Source organism: Callithrix jacchus, chromosome X (assembly GCF_049354715.1).
Source record: "Callithrix jacchus isolate 240 chromosome X, calJac240_pri, whole genome shotgun sequence".
Lineage (NCBI taxonomy): Eukaryota > Metazoa > Chordata > Mammalia > Primates > Cebidae > Callithrix > Callithrix jacchus.
In genome coordinates this window covers 25,209,594-25,231,398 of record NC_133524.1, presented here as the reverse complement: position 1 = coordinate 25,231,398, position 21,805 = coordinate 25,209,594, and the positions used below count along the sequence as shown (strand labels likewise).

At 42.5% G+C, this 21,805-nt stretch overlaps 1 protein-coding gene across 2 annotated transcripts in view; it reads right to left on the bottom strand.

The window, feature by feature from the left end:
- PDK3 (pyruvate dehydrogenase kinase 3) overlaps window positions 1-21,805 on the bottom strand; it is a 93,778-nt gene that overhangs the window by 57,467 nt on the left and 14,506 nt on the right. For both annotated transcript variants that reach the window (XM_002762733.6, XM_008989087.4), the window contains exons 2-3: window positions 7,443-7,584; window positions 2,168-2,239 (exon numbers count right to left, since the gene is read on the bottom strand). In XM_002762733.6, coding sequence (XP_002762779.1) covers window positions 2,168-2,239; window positions 7,443-7,584 — 214 coding nt within the window. The remainder of the gene's footprint in view (window positions 1-2,167; window positions 2,240-7,442; window positions 7,585-21,805) is intronic.

Here is a 21,805-nt window from a genome sequence, read left to right as displayed (position 1 = left end):
GGTGATCCCACACAACCTCTTGCTAAAAAGAAAAGGCTGCTACCATGATACTCACTTACCTTTCACTCCTTCCTTCACTAAGGACATCAGCCTTCTCAAATGCCAACTATCCTAACTAGCCACATGAACCTGGGCAAGTTCCAAAACTCACAAAGTGAGAGCTCAGCTATTATTGCAATGGTCAAGCACACGCTGGATTCAGCACTGACAGTTTGCAAAGCAGACTCATGGCTGTAAATTGCATCTGCTAACCTATTCCAGAAACTGAGACGAGACTCCGGGAAAAACATAGCAGAAATTTAATATCATGTACAGTTGTCTCTGAGTATCTGCAGAGGACTGGTTCCAGGATCCCCGCAGATATACCCAAATCCTTGGATGCTCAAGTCCCTTATCTAAAATAGTACGTATAGCCTAGTCACATCCTCTCAGATACTTTAAATCATCTCTAGATTAGTTATAATAACTGATACAATATAAATGCCATATAAATAGTTGTTAGACTGTATTTAAAAAATCTGTATTATTGTTGAGCGCGGTGGCTCATGCCTGTAATCCCAGGACTTTGGGAGGTCAAGGTGGGCAGATCACCTGAGGTCAGGAGTTTGAGACCAGCCTGACCAACATAGAGAAACCCCGTCACTACTAAAAATATAAAATTAGCCAGGTGTGGTGGTACATGCCTGTAATCCCAGCTACTCGGGAGGCTGAGGCAGGAGAATCACTTGAACCCGGGAGGCAGAGGCTATGGTGAGCTATCATGCCATTGCACTCCAGCCTGGGCAAAAAGAGCAAAACTCCATCTCAAAAAATATTTTTTCTGTTATTTCTTATTTTTATTATTTTTTATTGCTTTTTTTCCCAAATATCTTTTTGATCTGTGGCTGGTTGAATCCAAGGAGGTGGAACTTGCCAATACAAAAGACCAACTATACTTCTACAAATCTGTTCTAAAGTCTGGAGCTAGAGGGGTCAGCCCTAGGTTTTAGGATTTCCACCGAACGGTTACCAGCTAATGACTTTTAAGAAAACAAAGCTCCTAGATTGAATTTATTTCATTTTGATAGCTTAAATGACAGCAGTGGCTTATATGAAGGAAAACGCTGCATCTGGGGCTCTAACCCAGTGCTTCCCTGCCTTCCACATTTCACAGATCCATTAGACAAAACGCCCAGCAAAGCAAAAAATAGGTGAGGGCTTTTGTTTTTCCTTTGAATAGTAGTTTACAACTAGACTAGACCTAGCTACTCATGGCTCAAACATATGACATAACTTATAGGTCCAGCTCTGCTATGAAGGGTCACAATCTTGGGTAACTCACTTCACATCTCTGACCTCAGTTTTCTTACCTGTGGATTGAGAGGACTGGGTTAAATATCTCCTAAGGTTGCTTGTATATGATGGCGTTTCCCTAGTTCTTCTGATGGAACATCTATTAAGTCAGGTGTTCAGTCTCACAGCTATGTGGACTGGTTTATACTTAGAAATTCCTCAGCACAACAGGCCTGTCATATGCATCCACTCACATATACATAAACAGGAAGAAATTAATGTGAAAGCGATATTTAATTTTTCTTTGGGGGAAAAACACAGCTACAGTTAGTATTCCTAGGATAAATAAAAATGAAAAACAGAACTATCTCAACGGCATAATTTGCCAGTCTGTGCATAATGGCAGCAATAGAACTCAGCTTGCTGTATAAGAAACACACTCTTTTCTGCTTCTCCAAAATAAAACCACTATAGTTTTTGAGCTAAAATGTAATATCCCATTGAAATTTTAATTGTAAAGGATTGAGTAGATAAATTCATGTATATACAAAGGCTACTGCATTCTTAAAACTACCACTAGATGGAACATTTACTGCAGTATTTACACTGAGTGCCCAGTTCACCTTGGGTAAAGGTATTAGATCATAAAAGGAAAACTGAATAAGATATTAAAAAATTAGATCATAAAAGCAAAACTGAAAGTGTTATTACTTTTGTATTGTGTTACATTCTTAACTCAAATTTAAAAGCAACTCAATGTTGGGTCATTACTCATTAAGAAAATGAATGCTTTTTTCCAATTCATACTCCCTGAGTCTTCATGACCTGAATTACATTTACCAAAATCTTTCTTACCTAGATATTTTTATTTTCAGGTAAGTGGTACCATACTTACTTATCCAAGACCTTTGGATCCTCAGGACTCTTATTTTCATATTCCAAAAGTTCAAGAAAACTCTGCATGTACCTAAAAAGAACAAAAAGAGTTACTATGTTAGTCGCCTACCCAGCATCCATCCCTCCTCCTCCTCTTCCTAAGAGCACTCCAAATTTTCACTCAGGTCTCCATCCCATCCCCATCCCCCTATGCGCCTCAAGTGCATCCAGGAAGCCGGTACCTCCAAAGATCCTGGGTGGTCCAATTTTTCTCTGGGCAATCCTATTTCTCTTGTCACTAATTATTCATTAGTCCAATAGTTTAGGTCTAAGCCTATCACTGTGTGCATTCCCCTGAACACAGGGAAAGGCTCAGGAATGGACATACTGTCTCAATTTGGGCCAGTAAAATGACAAAAAAGACTCGCTAGAGGACTCTGGCAGAGAAACCAACTTGCTCTGCTTTTGTACAGTGTGCTGTGTGGATTAGAAGCCTGGAAATGCTGCAGCTATTCTACCACCAGGAGGGAATCCAGTCTGAAAATGAAGCCAACACCAGCAAAAGCAGGACCTCAATAGCTTCATGAATCTCTGAATCAAACCAACACCAAAAGCCCACCCGGCGGCTGGACCTTCTAGCGACATGAGTCAGGTTTAGTTGCATTTTCTCTACTTAAAGACGTATCCTAAGTTATATACCAAGTCTACAGTTTGATTACCCAAAAATGTGCATATACATTTTAAGAAGCACATGTGTGACACTGAAGTGCCTGCCAAGAACTTAGAAACTAGAAGTGAAGAAGGGTCCTTCTGAGTTAGATTAATTTCATTAACACTTAATGGGGGAAAAGGAATGCCAATTAAACCCTCAGAAACAGCTTCTGGATTAAGATAGCTGCATATCTCAATCAGGACCAGTATAAGAAACTGTGTGCCTAACATTAAGATCTGGAGAACATAGAAAAACGAGATTCAGAGAGGCCCATTAGTGCAGCAGCTACATCTAGCCAGGACCTGTTGGATCTAGTGGAGATTCAGATATTCCAATATACGATCTCTATTTGGGGTTTTAACATGTCCTGAAAGAATTATCCCTTTATTCCAATTATTTCTAACCATTAATTGCCACTAATCCTATTATCTACCTTTGGATAGAGGATGAGTACACTCCAGAAACTAAAAATGACTGTTACACATATAAATACTCCAACAAGAATGCCACTTGATTCATTAGCCTCATGTGAACTTTGGACAATGCATCTGATACTAATAAACGTTCATCGCTGGACATTATTTTTTAAAAGTCTCTGGGGGCCGGGTACGGTGGCTCATGCCTGTAATCCCAGTACTGTGAGAGGCTGAGGTGGGCAGATCACTTGAGGCCAGGAGTTCAAGACCAGCCTAGCCAAAATGGTGAAACCCCGTCTCTAATAAAAATACAAAAAAATTAGCTGGGTATGGCGGCACACGCATGTAGTCCCAGCTACTCAGGAGGCTGAGTCAGGAGAATCACTTGAACCCAGGAGGCAGAGGTTGCAGTGAGCCAAGATTGTGCCACTGCACTCCTGTCTGGGTGACTGAGCAAGACTCTATCTCAAAAAATAAATAAATAAAAAATAAAACTCTTGTTGGGAGTTTGAGACCAGCCTAATCAACATGAAGAAACCCTGTTGCTACTAAAAACACAAAATTAGCCAGCCATGGTGGTGCATGCCTGTAATCCCAGCTACTTGGGAGGCTGAGGCAGGAGAATTGCTTGAACCTGGAAGGCAGAGGTTGCGGTGAGTCAAGATCACGCCATTGCACTACAGCCTAAGCAACAAGAGCAAAACTCCACCTCAAAAAAATAATAAAATAAAAGTCTCTGGGCATATAAGGCAATGGATTAGATAATGTTAAACTCATTGGGTCAAAACACCAAGAGGTCAAAGCCAGCCAGCCCCAGTGATTCCCTTCGCCCTGCCACATGCAAGCAAGCTAGGTAGGCATCCTGTCCTTTCCAAAGGGGACAGTTCGAGAAAGTCATAAATAGAAACAAGCCAAAGATTATTCTGAGGTTCTCAGCCTGACAGTCAAGAGAGCAGGGTGGACACACTGTGACCAAGGGGATGGTGGTGGTGGGGTCCGCAGCCCATTATGCATAAGATTTGCTTTTAAAAGGAAAAAAATGGCAGTGAAATACAATGCATGATCCTGAAATGGATTCCTAAATCAGGAGAAGAAATTGCTAAAAAAAAAAAAAAAAAAAAAGAAAGAAACAAAAAAAGAAAAGATGGGGGCATTATCAAGACAATTAGTAAAGTGAGAACAAGTTCTACATATCAGAAGACATTACTGTATCAATGTTAAATTTCCCAAATTTGATGATCACATTGTGGTTTTCTAAGACCTGTTCCAATGAAACACATGCTAAAGTATTCAGGGCAAAGGGGCATGATGTAGACATTGTGTATGTATACCATACATGGGTGTGTGAACCATATACAGACACAGATATATATACACATATGTGTGCACACGTGTGTGTGTGCGCACACGCATGTATGCAGAGAGAGAGAAAGAGAGAGAATATGAATGACAATGATAGAGCATGGCCAAATGTTAACAATTAGTGAATCTACGGGAAGGTATATGGGAATTCTTTCTGCCAGTTTTGCAACCCTTATGTTAAGCAGGAAAGTATTTCAAAATGAATGTTTAAGAAACAAGAAGGAAGAAATGGCATGCATTTATTTGGAATGGATATGGCAAAAGAACGGTTAAAAGACAAAAACAAAAAAATAGAGTTGGCATAGTAATTGGTTTGAGCCTATACTTTGCCAGTATAATATAATACATTTAAGTACATTTGGTCTTTGTTTCTGCTTCTTGGCACAGCGCTCCTAAAACTCTTGGAACTTCCTGAGTGATAGGAGTCTCTTCTGCTATCCATAAGAAGCCCCCCTTGACCACACCTGAGTTTATGCTAATGTGGTAATGTAGGATGGACCTCTAGATAGCTTCAGGATGGGGCTGGTCACCAGAAAGGGCAAGTGATTCAAGAACTGGAACTTCCAGCTCTATCCTCGACCTAGGGCTTCCAGGTTGATGAACATATGAGGATACTGGGAGGGTGGTGTGTCCAGAGTAGACATGGAAACTCCATGCACCCCCCCATACCTTGCCCTATGCACCTCGCCCAGGTGGCTGTTCCCAAATTGTACTCTTTCCAATAAACCTATAAACATAGGTAAAGTACCTTCCCGAGTTATGTGAGCCATGCTAGCAAATTATCAAATCTGAGAAAAGGGGCGTGGAAACTCAAGGTACAGCCACTCAGTCAGAAGCACAGGTGGCCCAGGATTTGTGATTGGTGTCTGTAGTGAGGGAGAGTCTTGTGGGGTTGAGCTGAAAAGCTGTGGGGTATGCACTAAGTCCAGGTAGGCACTGTCAGGATTGAACTGAACTGCTAAACCCACTTGCCGTCCAGAGAATCAGAATTGGTTGTTGATGTTGGAAAACACCAAAGAGCCCAGCAATTCACTTTGAAGCCCCTGACCCAGCCTGTATACAAGCAACAGTAAATCTTTAACTGTCACCACCACCAGGATTAAGGGACTTGATCTTGCCTACCTAGAATCCCCTCCACGGTGGCCTCTAACTGTGAATTTATACTTTCTACTGGAAAATCTCTAATGATAGCCTTGAAGCAATAAAGAAGTCTCATGCAAACAAGAACTTGCTACTCTTTCTGAAACAAGCTATGGAACCAGAGCAGGATGCAAGGAACTATAGTATCCAAGCCACTATCACAGTCACTTTGATTTCTCCTGCGTTCCAAAGACTGCATGCCACACAGTGAGAAGCTACTGCTTGTCTGGAAAAGAGACTTGATGTTGTACTTCTGAGACCACACAATATAGTGTTGCTCAGACAATTCACTTTAACCCTATACACTCATTATAATTAATATTATGGAGGAATGGCTATTGAATGTCCATTCTTTTCAGTAGACTGGCCTCCACTACCCCTTTATATGTGAGCTAATTAATAGTTCCATTTTCCTTATATCTGTCCACACCACTCCCTTCTAAAATGCTCTCCCTGTAACCTGCAATCTGTCAATTCCACCACCCACCAAGGGGCAGTGTGGTATCACAGCTTGCATTTCTGTCCACTTCTCTGTGCTCCGACAGCACTGCTGCTTGCTTGAGAGGACTGATGGCATCTGACCTCTCAAACTCCTCCAGCTTTCTTCACAGTGACTTCTACTTTGCTTTGCTTTTATTTATTTATTTATTTATTTATTATTTACTTATTTTTGAGATGGAGTTTTGCTCTGTTGCCCAGACTGGAATACAGTGGCATGATCTCAGCTCACTACAATCTCTACCTCCAGGGTTCATGTGATTCTCCTGACTCAGCCTCCTGAGTAGCTGGGATTACAGGTGCGTGCCACCACACCCAGACAATTTTTTGTATTTTTAGTAGAGATAGGCTTTCACCACGTTGGCCAGGCTGGTCTCAAACTCCTGACCTCAAGTGATCTGCCCACCTTGGTCTCCCAAAGTGCTGGGATTACAGGCGTGAGCCACCATGCCTGACCTCTACCTTGCTTTTAAAACATAGAGTAGACCTGCAAATGTTTCTCAAATGCTGTATATGCAAGTCCCTTTCTAAAAACACAGCACTTGCTCTTACATCCTACCATTCATTAATCTCACCCTGCTTACCTAGGGGGTAACTTTGCATCACAAATTCAACTTCTTCAGTTAAATGACTGATGCTTTAAGGTCTATAAACTGATTTAAGTTTATAGACCTTAAAGCATCAGTACTATAACTGATTTAAGTTTATGTTACACTGTCAAAATTTTTCATACTTTTCATGGAGCAAATAAAATATAGCAGGGAACTGATATTTTTCCAATCTGAAGTTCCCCTTTAAACGACTTAATCTGTTCTACCAGGAGTACTGCCTTCAAGGAATGTCTTTACAAGGAAAACAAAAGAAGTAACGTTAACACTTAAAAGCAGCAAACATCCTGTCTGAAGAACTGCAATCCCACCACACACAAGAAAAATTCAAGAAAGTGTCAAGAAAGCACAACGTACAAGCATTTTCATTAAAACAACTTGAAAATGAACAGCTCAATAAGAAAAAAAAAAACAACTTTTAATTGCATGGAAAACCCAACTGTCCCAAATGACTCATTCCCAGACAGGCAGTTTGTGCACTTCTACAGAGAATGGTCCCGCTGCCAAATGTTCATAGCATTGTGGGAAGATCCATTTTAAGCCACATTGTTTACTTACCAGCTCTGAACCAATCCCACTGAAGGGCGGTTAAGTAAATTATCCGGCAGAAGATTAACTTCTCTCATTGTGTTAGCCAGTCGCACGGGAAGTTCCTTTCGTAGAAACATGTATGAAGTTTTCTCACATGCATTATCTCTCCCTATTAAGACATGAAAAATGTTCCATGATTTTATAGTCTAACAGATGGAGAAATAAAATGCTTCCAGGGTAGCACAGTTACTACTGGTTGGGAAGATAAAATTAAATAATCCTGCCATCTCTAGTTGAACTTTTATCCTTTGAAATAGCAAGTTCAAGAAAATAATGTAATTAGTAGAGAGAAAGAACATTACAAGAGGCAACCTTGAAAGCAGTTTTTCTTTCTTAACACAAAAATGTTCCTAGTGTTAACCAGTGGCAATATAAAAGTGACCTGGGATATAATCTGAACTTGCTTTCAAATAAACACTGTGGGAAAACTTCCAAGTACAAAGGTAATGGAACATGTAAATCCACTCCCCTTCATAGGGGTTTCCAGGAGGCAATGGATCGATTCATTCCACAAGAATTCACCTACTGTGTGTGCCAACTGTTTCCTAAGATTTTCCTCCAGTGTGTTTCTTCAGGAACCATAGTTCTGCCTCTCTGGAAAGAAGCCACAGACCTCAGAGACTCTGTGATTCCAGAGGAGAGGCTCTGACTGAGACACGGGGCTGGCATGTGCCAGAGAAACTATCTCCTGGGTGTACTCAGAGGCAGAGTGATCTACTGTGCCACATCGGAGAGGGTAAAATGTGGGTTGATCATAAGGAAGGAGGTCAGTGCCTTCTGGGAGGCTTCTCTGAGCTGGCTGTGCATCAAATTTACATAAACAAAACACCATGAGAGGAAACATACCTGGCCACTTAAAAGAGGAAACCAGAGCTCCTCCCTCTGCTGTCATGTGGCAGGAAGAGTTCATCAGCCTAGCCTGCAACCCCCAGCCCTGCTGGAAACTCCATGGTGGCTGGGGGTGGAGGGCCTGATAGAAAAGGCATGAGCTTTGGAGACAGAAACATCCTCCAGCCCCAAATCCTCCATTTGCAGGTTGTGAAACCTTTGGGAAGCTTCACTTCTGAGTCTCAACTGCCTTAATCTGTAAAATGGGGTTCAAACTAGTTTGCATAAGGACTAAATGTGATACTGTGCATGAAGCCTGACATAGAGCAAGTGTTGGACAAACACTGGTCTTTCTGGTCCCTGTGATATTGAGGGGTCCATCCCATCTCCCTTGCCCTGCCTAGGCCTCTTAGCCACTCCATATTCCCTGCAGACTGCTCAGTAATGGGCAACATCGTGGCCAGGCCCAGAGAAAGACAAGCAGAGCTCATCTAACAGTTTTCTCTTCCAAACTCTCCTTAATTCTTCCGTATGTTATAAAGGCAGCAAATCAGAGATTCAGAAGTAAATCCAATTTTCTAACACTTCCAGCCACATTCTGGTTTATTCATTTGTTCTCCCTACCAAATAAAACTTTAGAAAAAGAACCTACTCTTTCTTGAAGGTCATCTGCAGAACCTTTCTTCCCCACTCATCCCTGACCCCCTTCTCCATTCTCAAAAAAGTTAGAATAAAAGATAAAGTCTGAAATAATCCATCCCTCATTTCCCTCATTCTAAGTGAGTATACTGAAGCAGTAAATCTTTTAACTAATTGATGATTATTTCACTTTTCTTCTTCACACTTTCACTATGATAAATTCCTTAATCCCCAAATACCCACTTCAAGTAAGAGAGGAAGGGGTGTAATGGCCCCGAAATGACCTTCCAACATCTATTCTATACACATTCAATTGGCCTTAGGCAATTAACATTTAAAATGACTCTGGGGCCAGGCTTGGTGGCTCACGCCTGTAATCCCAGCACTTTGGGAGGCCCAGGTGGGTGGATCACGAGGTCAGGAGTTGGAAATCATCCTGGCTAATACAGTGAAACCCTGTCTCTACTAAAAGTACAAAAAATTAGCCGGGCATGGTGGCGGGCACCTGTAGTCCCAGCTTCTTGGGAGGCAAAAGCAGGAGAATTGCTTGAACCCAGGAGGTGGAGGTCGCAGCGAGCAGAGATAATGTCACTGCACTCCAGCCTGGGAAACAGGAGCAGAACTCCGTCTCAAAAAAAAAAAAAAAAAAAAAAATCTCTGGTCATTTTACTTCAAATAATATAGAGACAGTCCCCAATTTAAAACAGTTCAATTTAGGATTTTTTGATTGTTCAATCTTTTGACTTTATGATGGGTTTATCTAATTATTAAGTGCTTTTCTTTTTCTTTTTGAGACAGAATCTCCCTCATTCACCCAGACTAGAGTGCAGTGGCACGATCTCGGCTCACTGCAACATCTACTGCTACCCCCCGGCCCCACCCCAGGTTCAAGCGATTCTCGTGCCTCAGCCTCCTGAGTAGCTGGAATTACAGGCGCCCACCACAATGCTCAGCTAATTTTTGTGTTTTTAGTAGAGATAGGGTTTCACCATCTTGGCCAGGCTGGTCTCAAGCTCTTGGCCTTAAGCGATCTACCCACCATGGCCTCCCAAAGTGCTGGCATTACAGGCGTGAGCTACTGTTACCAGCCAAGTGCATTTTTGAGTTACAATATTTTTGAGTTGCAATAATTAAAACTCAACTAATATATAGATGCTCAAAGGAACATCTGTATATTACCCCTAAAAGGTTCCATATGAATATAATTTTAATTTTAAATGGGCTAAAAATGCTGATATTTATCACGGTGAATCCCATTATAAAATGAAGTCCCTATTATCTAAGTTAAAACATAAGTCTAGCTTTTCACATGCCAGAAGGAATACTTTGCATCCTGGTTAAAGAGAAAGAAAATTATCTTTAAATCACAAAAGAAACATTGATGCTCTCACTGTGGGATGACAAAGACTCTCTTCTTTGACCAAACTTGAACCAGGTTCTTCTGGGTTTTTTGGGTTTTGAGACAGGGTCTCACTCTGTCACTCAGGCTGCAGTGCAGTGGCACAATCACAGTTTACTACAGCCTCAACTTCCTGGGCTCAAGTGATCCTCCCACCTCAGCCTCCCAGGTAGATGGGACTATGGGCACACCACACCCGGTTAATTTTTGCATTTATAGTAAAGATGGGGTTTTGCCATGTTGCCCAGGCTGGTCTCAAACTCCTGGGCTCAAGTGATTCTCCTGCCTCACCCTCCCAAAGTGCTGTGATTACAGATGTGAGCTACCGCACCCAGCTCTGAGTCCTCTTTTTGACTAGGCCTCGACTTTGGGTTCTATCTTGACCTTCTTAGTCCAGGTCTTAGCAAAAATACTGCTTGGTCATTTTAGTGAAAATCCCCTACCCTTGGTGTCTGGTCCCCCTACCTTCCGTATCTTATCACTCTGGCCTTCCTTCACCAAGAATCCCCTCCAACCTGGATTTTTTTCTCTTAGTAACTTTCTACCTATTGACCCACACCCTGCCCCTTAGCTATAAATTTCCACTTCTCCTTGTTGCATTCGGAGTTCAGCCTGATCTCTCCCCACTACTGCAAATTTTCCACTGTAGTGGTCCCTCTCGAATAAAGCCTTCTCTACCATCTTTAACAAGTAACAGATAATTTTTTTTTTTTTTTGAGTCGGAGTCTCACTCTCACCCAGGCTGGAGTGCAATGGCGTGATCTTGGCTTACTGCAACCTCCGCCTCCCAGGTTCAAGCAATTCTCCCTGCCTCAGCCTCCCAAGTAGCTGGGCTTACAAGCATCCACTACCATGCCAAGCTAATTATTGTATTTTTAGTAGAGACGGGGTTTCACCATGTTGGCCAGGCTGGTCTTGAACTGACCTCAGGTGATATGCCCGTGTCCGTCTCCCAAAGTGCTGGAATTACTGGTGTGAGCCACTGCACCCAGCTAATTTTTTTTTCTTTTTCTTTTTTTTTTTTTTTTGAGACAGAGTTTCGCTCTTGTTACCCAGGGTGGAGTGCAATGGCGCGATCTCGGCTCACCGCAACCTTCGCCTCCTGGGTTCAAGCAATTCTCCCGCCTCAGCCTCCTGAGTAGCTGGGATTACAGGCACGCGCTACCATGCCCAGCTAATTTTTTGATTTTTAGTAGAGACGGGGTTTCACCATGTTGACCAGGATGGTCTCTATCTCTTGACCTCGTGATCCACCCGCCTCGGCCTCCCAAAGTGCTGGGATTACAGGCTTCAGCCACCACGCCCGGCCTGATTTTTCTTTCTTTAACAGGAAGAGGGAAGCTCTGGAGTAGGGAAGAAGTAGAACTCTGCTGTTAAACTGGAACTGGGAGTATCAGTATGAACTAATCATTTTTTCACAATTATGAGTTTTTTGGGATAATGAAAGTATACATGTTTAAATTTCCAAGTTGGCAGCCTGCTAGGAGCCACAGGATACAAGCATGCCATGAGCAGTGAGAGCTGGCTGACAGGCGTGAGGTGGCCACAGTCAGGTTCTCATCTCTTCCCTGAAACTTGCAGACCTAGATGGTTTCAGAATTAAAAGGTTTTCCAATTTTAGGAAGGTAAAAAGTAGTCTATACCATACACTGTACAATACAGAGTATTAGAGAGCCACAACATAGCTGCAGTGAAATACATGAACATTTCCATTAAGTAGAATAAAGACTATGGAATCAAGTCAGTTCCAGTCTGCTTTTGCCACAAAAATGAATTTTGGCAGCAAATATAAGAAAAAGAAATTCGATTTTCAGAGTTTTTTGGAGTTCAGGATTCAAAGAAAAGCCTATGATCCTGGAGGGCGATAATGACAAAGTCAGATGTCGAAGTTAGATGAGGGTTCGATTCTTGACTACAGGATTCACAAGCTTAGGCGCCCTGAGAACCCATTCCCTGGGATCATCTGATGATTCTGCAATAATTAAAACTCAACTATGAGCTTTAAATGGTCTAAGAGAACCAAATTTCAGGAAGCATTTTCTTCAAGCTTCCTTGGATTATCAGCCTGTTATAAAACTCATGTGGAAAGAAACTTTTATCTGTCTCTGTATCCCCCATAGCACATACTAGATTGCCTCACCTATGGTAGCTTCATGATGATTTATTCAAAGAATAGATAATGCCTTCAGAAGTTTGTTTTTTTCTTTGTTGTTGTTGGTGTTGACACAATTTTTTTATTGCATTTTAGGTTTTGGGGTACATGTGAAGAACATGTAAGATTGTTGCATAGGTACACACGTGGCAGTGTGATTTGCTGCCTTCCTCCCCTTCACCTGTATCTGGCATTTCTCCCCTTGCTATCTCTCCCCAACTCCCCACCCCCCCGCTGTCCCTCCCCTATTTCCCCCCAACAGACCCCAGTGTGTAGTGCTCCCTTCCCTTTGTCCATGTGTTCTCATTGTTCATCACCCGCCTATGAGTGAGAACATGCGGTATTTGATTTTCTGTTCTTGTGTCAGTTTGCTGAGAATGATGGTTTCCAGATTCATCCATGCCCCTACTAAGGACACACAATCTTTCTCTGTCACCCAGACTAGAATGCAGTGGTGCGATCTCGGCTCACTGCAACCTCTGCCCCATGGGTTCAAGGGATTCTCCTGCCTTAGCCTTCTGAGTAGCTGGGATTACAGGTGCCCGTCACCATGCCTGGCTGATCACTATATTTTTAGTAAAGATGACACTTCACCATGTTGAACAGGCTGGTCTCCACTCCTGACCTCAAGTGATCTGCCCCCCTCAGTCTCCCAAAGTGCTGGGATTACAGGTATGAGCCACTGCGCCCAGTCCAGAAGTTTGTATTTTTTAAAAAGAATAGCTGAAAAATATCAGGTTTTGTCTCTTACATTCTACATTAGGTTTGGGGACAAATTCTTTGTACTCAGATACCTTAATTATATATCAGCTCAAACAGGAGGATAAGCCTTTTTTAGTTAATTAGTTAGCCTAAAAATAAGTATGAAATGTCTGATTTTTATAATCTTTCTGTGCTTTCTTCATATACGTTGAAAGTATCTTTCCTATGTGTTAATGCCAGATACTCAGTTTAAATCAAAAGGTTCTAAGAACCATTTTTTTTTTAATAACAAACTTACCAAGAAAAACATTTCGGTTTTAAATGAATGTTCTCGCCAAAGGGCTCTGTTTTTGCAAGTCTTCTGGTATATTGTGTATTTTCCAGTTCTGCTTTCTAATTATTTGACTTCATTTTTCCCCTACTTACTTGGCTTCTCTACATTCCTTAATTTTGACTTCCTATTTTTATTCTGCATTTCTCAGTATACATCATCTTATTCAAATTTACCAATTCAGTTTTTCCCTGGTATCAGTTCAAAGTTGACAAAGGGAGCAGGTGAGGGGGGGTTAGAAAATTCTGACTTAGTGTATGCAAACAGGTCATTAGACTCAAATACACACATGTATACTTCTTCTGTTTTTCTCCTAAATTTGACGATCCTTTCATTCTTTCTCTTTTTTTTCTTTTTGAGACAGTCTTGCTCCGTCACCCAGGCTGGAGTACAGTGGTGTGATCTTGGTTCACTGCAACCTCCACCTTCTGGGTTCAAGCGATTCTGTTGCCTCAGCCTCCTAAGTAGCTGGGATTACAGGCATGCACCACACCCAGCTAATTTTCGTATTTTTAGTAGAGACAGGGTTTCATCATGTTGGCCAGGCTGGTCTTGAACTCCTGACCTCAGGTGATCCAGCCGCCTAGACTTCCCAAAGTGTAAGGGTACAGGTGTGAGCCACCAAGCCCAGCCTCTGTTCTTTTTATTTTGAATGTATGTATTGTTTGTTATTTTTACATCATCTCTCTACTATCCCATCAAGCCCCATCACCGTAGCATGCACCCAGGAAATCAGCAAAAACCCACTTAAGAGTTCAGACTTCAAGGGTCCCTCACAGTAATGGGCATTCCTTGTTTTGCCCAAACAGAACAGACCATTCATTTCTCCTCCTTCTGCTAACTATATTTCATTTTCCTTTAAGTAGCCACCTTTCACCCCATCCTGAATCCTCAGACTTTATTTCCCCGGCTCTAGGAATTAGCATATGACACAGGCCTGGCCAATCAGAGTGTTCCATTCCCCTAGAAGTAGGGATGAGATCCCAAATGGGTCAATGACACTCTCCACTTGGAATTACTGGAATAAGAAAATCTCTTCCCACTGGGTTACTAGGTTAGCAGGATAGAGCCAGCCTCTGCTTTTTATACTTTGTTCTTTTATTGGAAAGTTGGAGGTAATTACTATATTTCCAGAAAGTATGATTTGCTTTGTCTAGAAAGGTTCCATGTAGCTTCACATTCAGCAAGACCTCGGGTGAATAGACACGGAAATACAAATGACTTTCGATTTAATGCAGGGAGCCTTCCCTCTGGTGGGACCAGGAGGTAGCCAAGAGCATTTAACTAGCCTCCTGAGAGCAGGAGTTCACAGACATAATTCTTTATACCTGGTTTCCATAGTGGCTGATAACACTGGCTTGGCTTTAATCCTCTTTTTGACTAATTTACAGGCAGTAGAAAAAAATTATTATTTTTTCAGGTAATCAAGTCACCTGATAGTAAGTATCTTTTTTTTTTGGAGACGGAGTTTTGCTCTTGTTGCCAAGGCTGGAGTACAATGGCATGATCTCAGCTCAGTGCAACCTCTGCCTCCCGGGTTCAAGCGATTGACAGTAAGTACATTTTAATTAAAGCAGAGGCTAAGGACATATTTTATACTGTCTTCAATCAACAGAGACCATGCCTCCTAAAATGTAGAGTCTCCTCTGTCTGGATTACTTGAAGGCTTTCTTTGTCCATTGTTCAGCTTTAGCAGTTGGTGGGGGGTGAGGGGTGGTTTCAGAGCAGCAATAATGAGATAAGGAGCAATACATGGAAAAATTACTAGCAAGGCACCAAAAAACCCCAACAGAATGATCCAGCTCATTGTGATAATTGTTATTAATATCATCAACTAAAGGCTTTTGATTAATATCACCAACTAAATATCTGAGTTGGCAATGGATTTTTCCCATTAACCATGTTAAAATTGGTAAAATATAATGGAGAATATATTATTTTAAGGTGAGCTCTTTTTTAAAAAAATTTCAACTTTTATTTTAAATATAGAGGGTGCATGCGCAGGTTTGTTCCATGGGTATGCTGCCCCCAGCTACTGTGCACAGTACCCAATAGGTAGTTTTTATTGTTTGTTGGTTTGTTTTTTTAAGACAGAGTCTCTCTGTCGCCCTGGTTGGAGTGCAGTGGTGCAATCTCAGCTCACTGCAACCTCCACGTCCCGGGTTCAAGCAATTCTCCTGCCTCAGCCTCCTGAGTAGCTGGGACTAAAGGCACGTGCCACCACACCTGACTAATTTTTGCATTTTTAGTAGAGACGGAGTTTCACCATGTTGGCCAGGATGGTCATCTCGATCTCTTGATCTCATGATCTGCCCACCTTAGCGTTCCAAAGTGCTGGGATTACAGGCATGAGCTACCGCGCCTGGCCCCTGATAGGTAGTTTTTCGACCCGCACCCACTTCCTTCCCCCATCCAGTAGTCTGCAGTATCTGTTGTTCCTGTGTTTATGTCCATGTGTGAAGGTGAGCTCTTTAACTTCTTTTCTCCAGTTGTAGTTATAAGATTTCAATCTTTTGAAAACACTGATTTTTAGAATCATAAGTCATTAATTTTGGGATTTACTAGGGTTAAACAATGATTAATTGAATAGTCCTTCAGGAGAAACAACCTGACATGTGAATGGAGACCTACCAAATGACTGTGAATGTCCTTCAAGAAATCACTTTTTTTGAAAACTTAGTTTCTACTTTTAAGATGTTTGTTTTGCTTCATGAGCAGTTTCTCCCTGCCTTAAGAGCTTAAGAGTTTTCCTTTGTTCACGAAAATTCATTCCTGAATTTAAGAAGAGATCAAAATAGGCTGCAGATTTGGAATCTGCCAAACTTGGGGCTGCCTCCACTCTAGGCCAGACCATGTTTTGGTTATTCTTATTAATAACAGTGAGTCAGTTATGTCTGCAATGCCAGCACTTTGGGAGGCTGAGGCAAGAGTTCAACACCAGCCCAGGCAACATAGGGAGACCCAGTCCCTACAAGAAAAAATTAAAAATTAGCTGGGCATGGTGGTGTATGACTATAGTTCCAGCTACTTGGGAGACTGAGGCAGGAGGATCGCTTGAGCCGGGAGGCTGAGGCTGCAGTGAGCTGTGATTGTGTCACTGCACTCCAGCCTAGGTGACAGAGACCCCACTTCAAAAAAAAAACAAAAACAAAAACAAAAACAAAAAGAGTGAGTCAGTAACTTCAGAGATGAAGAGCCAAAGACTAAGAATTCACACACACTTTACTCCCTATCAAATTCAATGCCCTAAAACATCCAGATATTACAGGACTCCTTTCAGCCCAATGTCTGTATTATGATACTCACAGATGCTGTGAGTCAGGAATTTAGACAGGCTGCAGAAGGGATGGCTTATCTGGGCCTCAGCTGGGAAAACTCGAAGGCTGCAGGGTGACTAGATCTTGGGGTCTGGAAGCATCCAAGGGACCCTTCACTTGTAAGTCATGCTTGGGCAAGATGACTTAACAACTAAGACTGCCTGTCTGAGCAGCTTGCGGTGGCCTCTTCATTTGCATTACGGCAACCTTGGGCTAGTTTGATCCTTACACCACTTCAGTAAAAAGACAGCAGCCGCATGGCCTTTTAACCAGGCTCAGAAGTCACACAGCTGGCCTATGACTGCCAGCTGTGTGACTACAATTAAGCTAAGTAGCCAGAGCCTGTCCAGACTCCAGGGGAAGGAAATTTTGACTCCCCCTCTCAACAGAGGGGTGCCAAGATCACACCATAGAAAACTATCCTCATGGCCATCTTGGAAAATGCAATCTTCTCTAAGATGTTAACAAGGGGTTGTAGATAATTTATTATTCAATTTATTTATTTATTTTGAGACAGAGTTTCACTCTTGCTGCCCAGGCTGGAGTGCAATGGTGTGATCTCGGCTAACTGCAACCTCCACCTCCCGGGTTCAAGCGATTCTCCTGCCTCAGCCTCCCAAGTAGCTGGGATTCCAGGCATGGGCCACCATACCCAGCTAATTTTGTATTTTTAGTAGAAACAGGGTTTCTCCATGTTGGTCAGACTGGTCTCGAACTCCCGACCTCAGGTGATCCACCCACCTCAGCCTCCCAAAGTGCTGAGATTACAGGCATGAGCCACCAAGCCTGGATTTCAAATTCTATTTTAAAGCACTCTTTTCTGGCCAGATTTTGTCTGTTCTAGGGTTAATGTCCATTTTTCTGCCTTTGTTAGTCTCTTTCTCACTGTAGGATTTCCTCAGATGCATGGTGATCTTTGGTTGTTCAGTCACTAACTGTAAGCCCTGGTCGGGGGGCTCTTGGAGGAGTGAGCTCCCTGAATTCCTGATTACATGGGGCTTTTCAACGGCCACCAACACCACACCAGCTCCCCTGATTCTCCTGAAATAGTTCCATCAGTGTCTTCAGAGAAGAACTCCCTTTGTCTTTTATCTTGCTGATAGGGGTAACTGCCAGCTGTTAACGTTCTGAAGGTCAGGGTGGAGGGTGGCCCTTCTGTCTGCAGACTTTTAGTTCATTCTGTTGGCACCCAGCCAGGCTTCCTGTAGCTCCCGCCCACTAGTGGTCTACTGCATTGCTGAGGTGAGAGTCTCCTGCCCCTCGACCCCTGGGCTCTGCTGCACTATGCTCAGCAGCCTCCTCTGCTGCAGTGCCTTCTGAGAGTATTCCAGACCTGAGCTGTCCAATACAGGAACAGGCAGCCATGACGAGAAATTCATTTTTATTTAGTTTTATTTTTTTGAGACAGAGTCTTGCTCTGTCACCCAGGCTGGAGTGCAGTAGCGAGATTCCAGCTCACTGCAACCTCCGCCTCCTGGGTTCAAGAGAGTCTCCTGCCTCAGCCTCCTGAGTCTCTGGGATTACAGATGTATACCACCACACCCAGCTAATTTTTGTATTTTTAGTAGAGACGGGGTTTCACCATGTTGGCCAGGCTGGTCTCGAACTCCTGACCTCAAATGATCCACCCGCCTCGGCCGCTCAAAGTGCTGGGATTACAGGTGTGAGCCACCGTGCCCAGCCCCATTACGGGAAATTTAGATGTTCCATTTTATTTTTATATCAATGATAAATTCCTCAAGGGTAATAACTGTATCATGGTTATTAGGAGAAAACCCTTAAGCTGAGGATATACATACTGAAGTATCTAGGGGTAAAGAGGCATGATGTTTGCAATTTATTCTCAAATGGTTTAGCAAAAAAGCATAAAGCATGTGTATGTAAGAGAGAGAGAAAGGGAGAGAGGAAAAGGGATGGATGGAGAGGGAAAACATAAAGCAAATATGACAAAGTAACTAATAAAAATCTTGCTATACTAGAATCATTCTATTCTTTTAAAAAATACTAAAATCTCATACAAAACATGCTTCTATATGCAGAGCTTCCTAGTGGGGTCTGACGCCCATGGTACCCTTCATGTAATGATTTTTGTTCTTGTAACAGGAAAATAGGGTATCAAGGTGATTGCAACAGAGTTCTTAATTAAGGTAGTAGTCCCTTGATCCTCTCTCTTTAGAAATCCTGTTTGTCTGCTCTTTTGAAACCTATATCTACACAGACTAGTGAGAAAACTGCCACTCCATGTAAGACATAAAACCAAAGCAAGCTATGAATGGATTTCTCTGTGGGCCCAGAAGTTGTGCCCTCTGCTTAGGCAACCCCTCTGCCACTGCCTCAGTCACCGAGTTCTACATCCTGTACCATGATTCCCCAAAGGATTGAAGAGTCCATTAGTACAATACCTAGTGCATTGTAGGTATTCAATAAATATTTCCTGTCTGGGCATGGTGACTCATACCTGTAATCCCAGTGGGAAGCCAAGGTGGGAAGATCACTTGAGCTCAGGTGTTTGAGACCAGCCTGGGCAACATGGTGAAACCCCAACTCTATTAAAAATACAAAAAAATTAGCTAGGTGTGGTGGTACGTGCCTGTAGTCCCAGCTACTTGGGAGGCTGAGGCATGAGAATTGCTTGAACCTGGAAGGTGGAGCTTGCAGTAAGCTGAGATCATGCCACTGCACTCCAGCCTGAGCGATAGAGTGAGACCGTCTCAAGAACAACAAGAATTTCCTGGCTGGGCACGGTGGCTCACACCTGTAATCCTAATGGGAGGCCGAGTCAGGAGGAACACTTGAGCTCAGGAGTTTGAGACCAGCATGGGCCATTTGATGAAAACCTGTCTCTACAAAAAATACACAAATCAGCCGGATGTGGCCGTGTGCACCTGTAGTCCCAGGTACTCGAAGGCTGAAGTACAAGGATCGCTTGAGCTGGGGAGGTCGAAGCTGCAGGGAGCCAAGATCACACCACTGCACTCCAGGTTGGGTGACAGAGTGAGAGCTTGTGTCACATGCATGCGCGCGCGCGCGCACACACACACACACACACACACACACACACACACACACAAAACCTCTGATTGCAACTGAAAATTAAAATACCCAGTAAGTTTAGTTATAAACTTAACATACCCAATAAAATTCAGGGGTTCAAGATAACATTTGCAGGTAATGGTAAATCCCTCTAACAGGCCAATTTCATTCTGCTATTTGGTTAAGGGTATTTAAATCCTTAAAATTATAAGAGCCAAGGCCGGGCGCAGTGGCTCACACCTGTAATCCCAGCACTTTGGGAGGCCGAGGAGGGTGGATCACGAGGTCAAGAGATCGAGACCATCCTGGTCAACATGGTGAAACCCCGTATCTACTAAAATTACAAAATACTAGCCAGTCATGGTGACGGGCACCTGAATCCCAGCTACTTGGGAGAATCGCTTGAATCTGGTGGTGGAGGTTGCACTAAGCCAAGATCGCACCATGTACTCCAGCCTGGGTGACAAAGCAAGACTCTGTCAAAAAAAGAAAAAACCCTCACTCTACCTGAATTTTAATCATGCTTTGCCCCTAACTTTGCTTAGGTAAGAGATTTAAACTATATCAGCTTTAGACTCTTCATCCAAGAAATGCAAACGCCTTCTTCATGTGGATGCTGTGAGAATTACAGCTAACTACTATTGTGTTTAGCAGAGAGTAGCACACAAATATAAGTTCCCTTGGCCTCATAAAAAGAATAACTTCTGGTTCCCTTTGGAAGAGGTGGCCAAGATGTTATGTCAACAACTAGCTGATGATTGGGACAGGTTCTTCCTACATGAGACTTCTAGTTTTTCACGTGTAAAATTGGGAAGATTACAGATGATCTCTATATTAGTTCGTTCTTGTGGCTAGAAAGAACTTCCTGAGACTGAGTAATTTATAAAGGAAGGAGGTTTAATTGGCTCTTTCCTTTATAAATCACAGTTCCATAAGGCTGGGGAGGCCTCAGGAAACTTATAATCATGGCAATGGCAAAGGGGAAGCAAGTACATATTCACATGCTGGCAGGAGAAAGAAAGAGCAAAGGGGGAAATGCTATACACTTTTAAACAATCAGATCTCATGAGAACTCACTCACTATCATGTGAACAGCAAGGGAGAAATCTGCCCCCAATCACCTCCCACAAGGTCCCTCCTCCAACAATGAAGATCATAATTCAACATGAGATTTGAGTGGGGACACAGAGCCAAACCATGTCAATCTCTAAGCTCAAGTTCCCATTGAATGAATCTAAGGGGATAAGATTTTCATTTGTCTCTCTATACAGTTACATTAGTAGACACTAACCTTGCCTGCTAATATAAATTCTAAGACAACTCTGGAGAGCAGTGCTAAGAGTAAACAGCTGAGGAAAAAATGTGGAAGTCAAGAAAAAGGGTATGCACATTTACATTTTGTTCTTCTCTTTGGGATCTCCATTTAGAAAGCTTCCAACATCATTTCAGATAAAGGACAATTGGGTTAACACCTTACATGTTCCCAGAAACCACCCTTATTTCAAAAACCTTTAAGGGAGAGGTAGGGACAGCAGAAAAGATACCACAAAATAATATGATTCATCCTTCTGGCTAGCATATATAAATTTATGTATTTGTCTTAGCTTCTCATTTATCTATGAGCGCCTCAAAGGCAATGACTATGCCTTGGCAATTTCCCAATGCTTGGTAGTTTCCATTTCATTCCAAATCCAGAACTTTCAACTAAGGCTGATGGACTCCAGAACGACTTCAGTGTTAACCTTCAGCATCTCACTCACAGACTCTATCCCCTAAAGTGGTTTATAGCTCTTCGGCAAAACTTTCACTGGATCTAACACTGTGCTTTTAACTCTGGAAGAATATTATTATACAATTGCCTGGGTAACCCCAAAGCACCAGCACCTAGATCCCTACCTGCAGCGATTGATTTAATTGGTTTATGTAAGA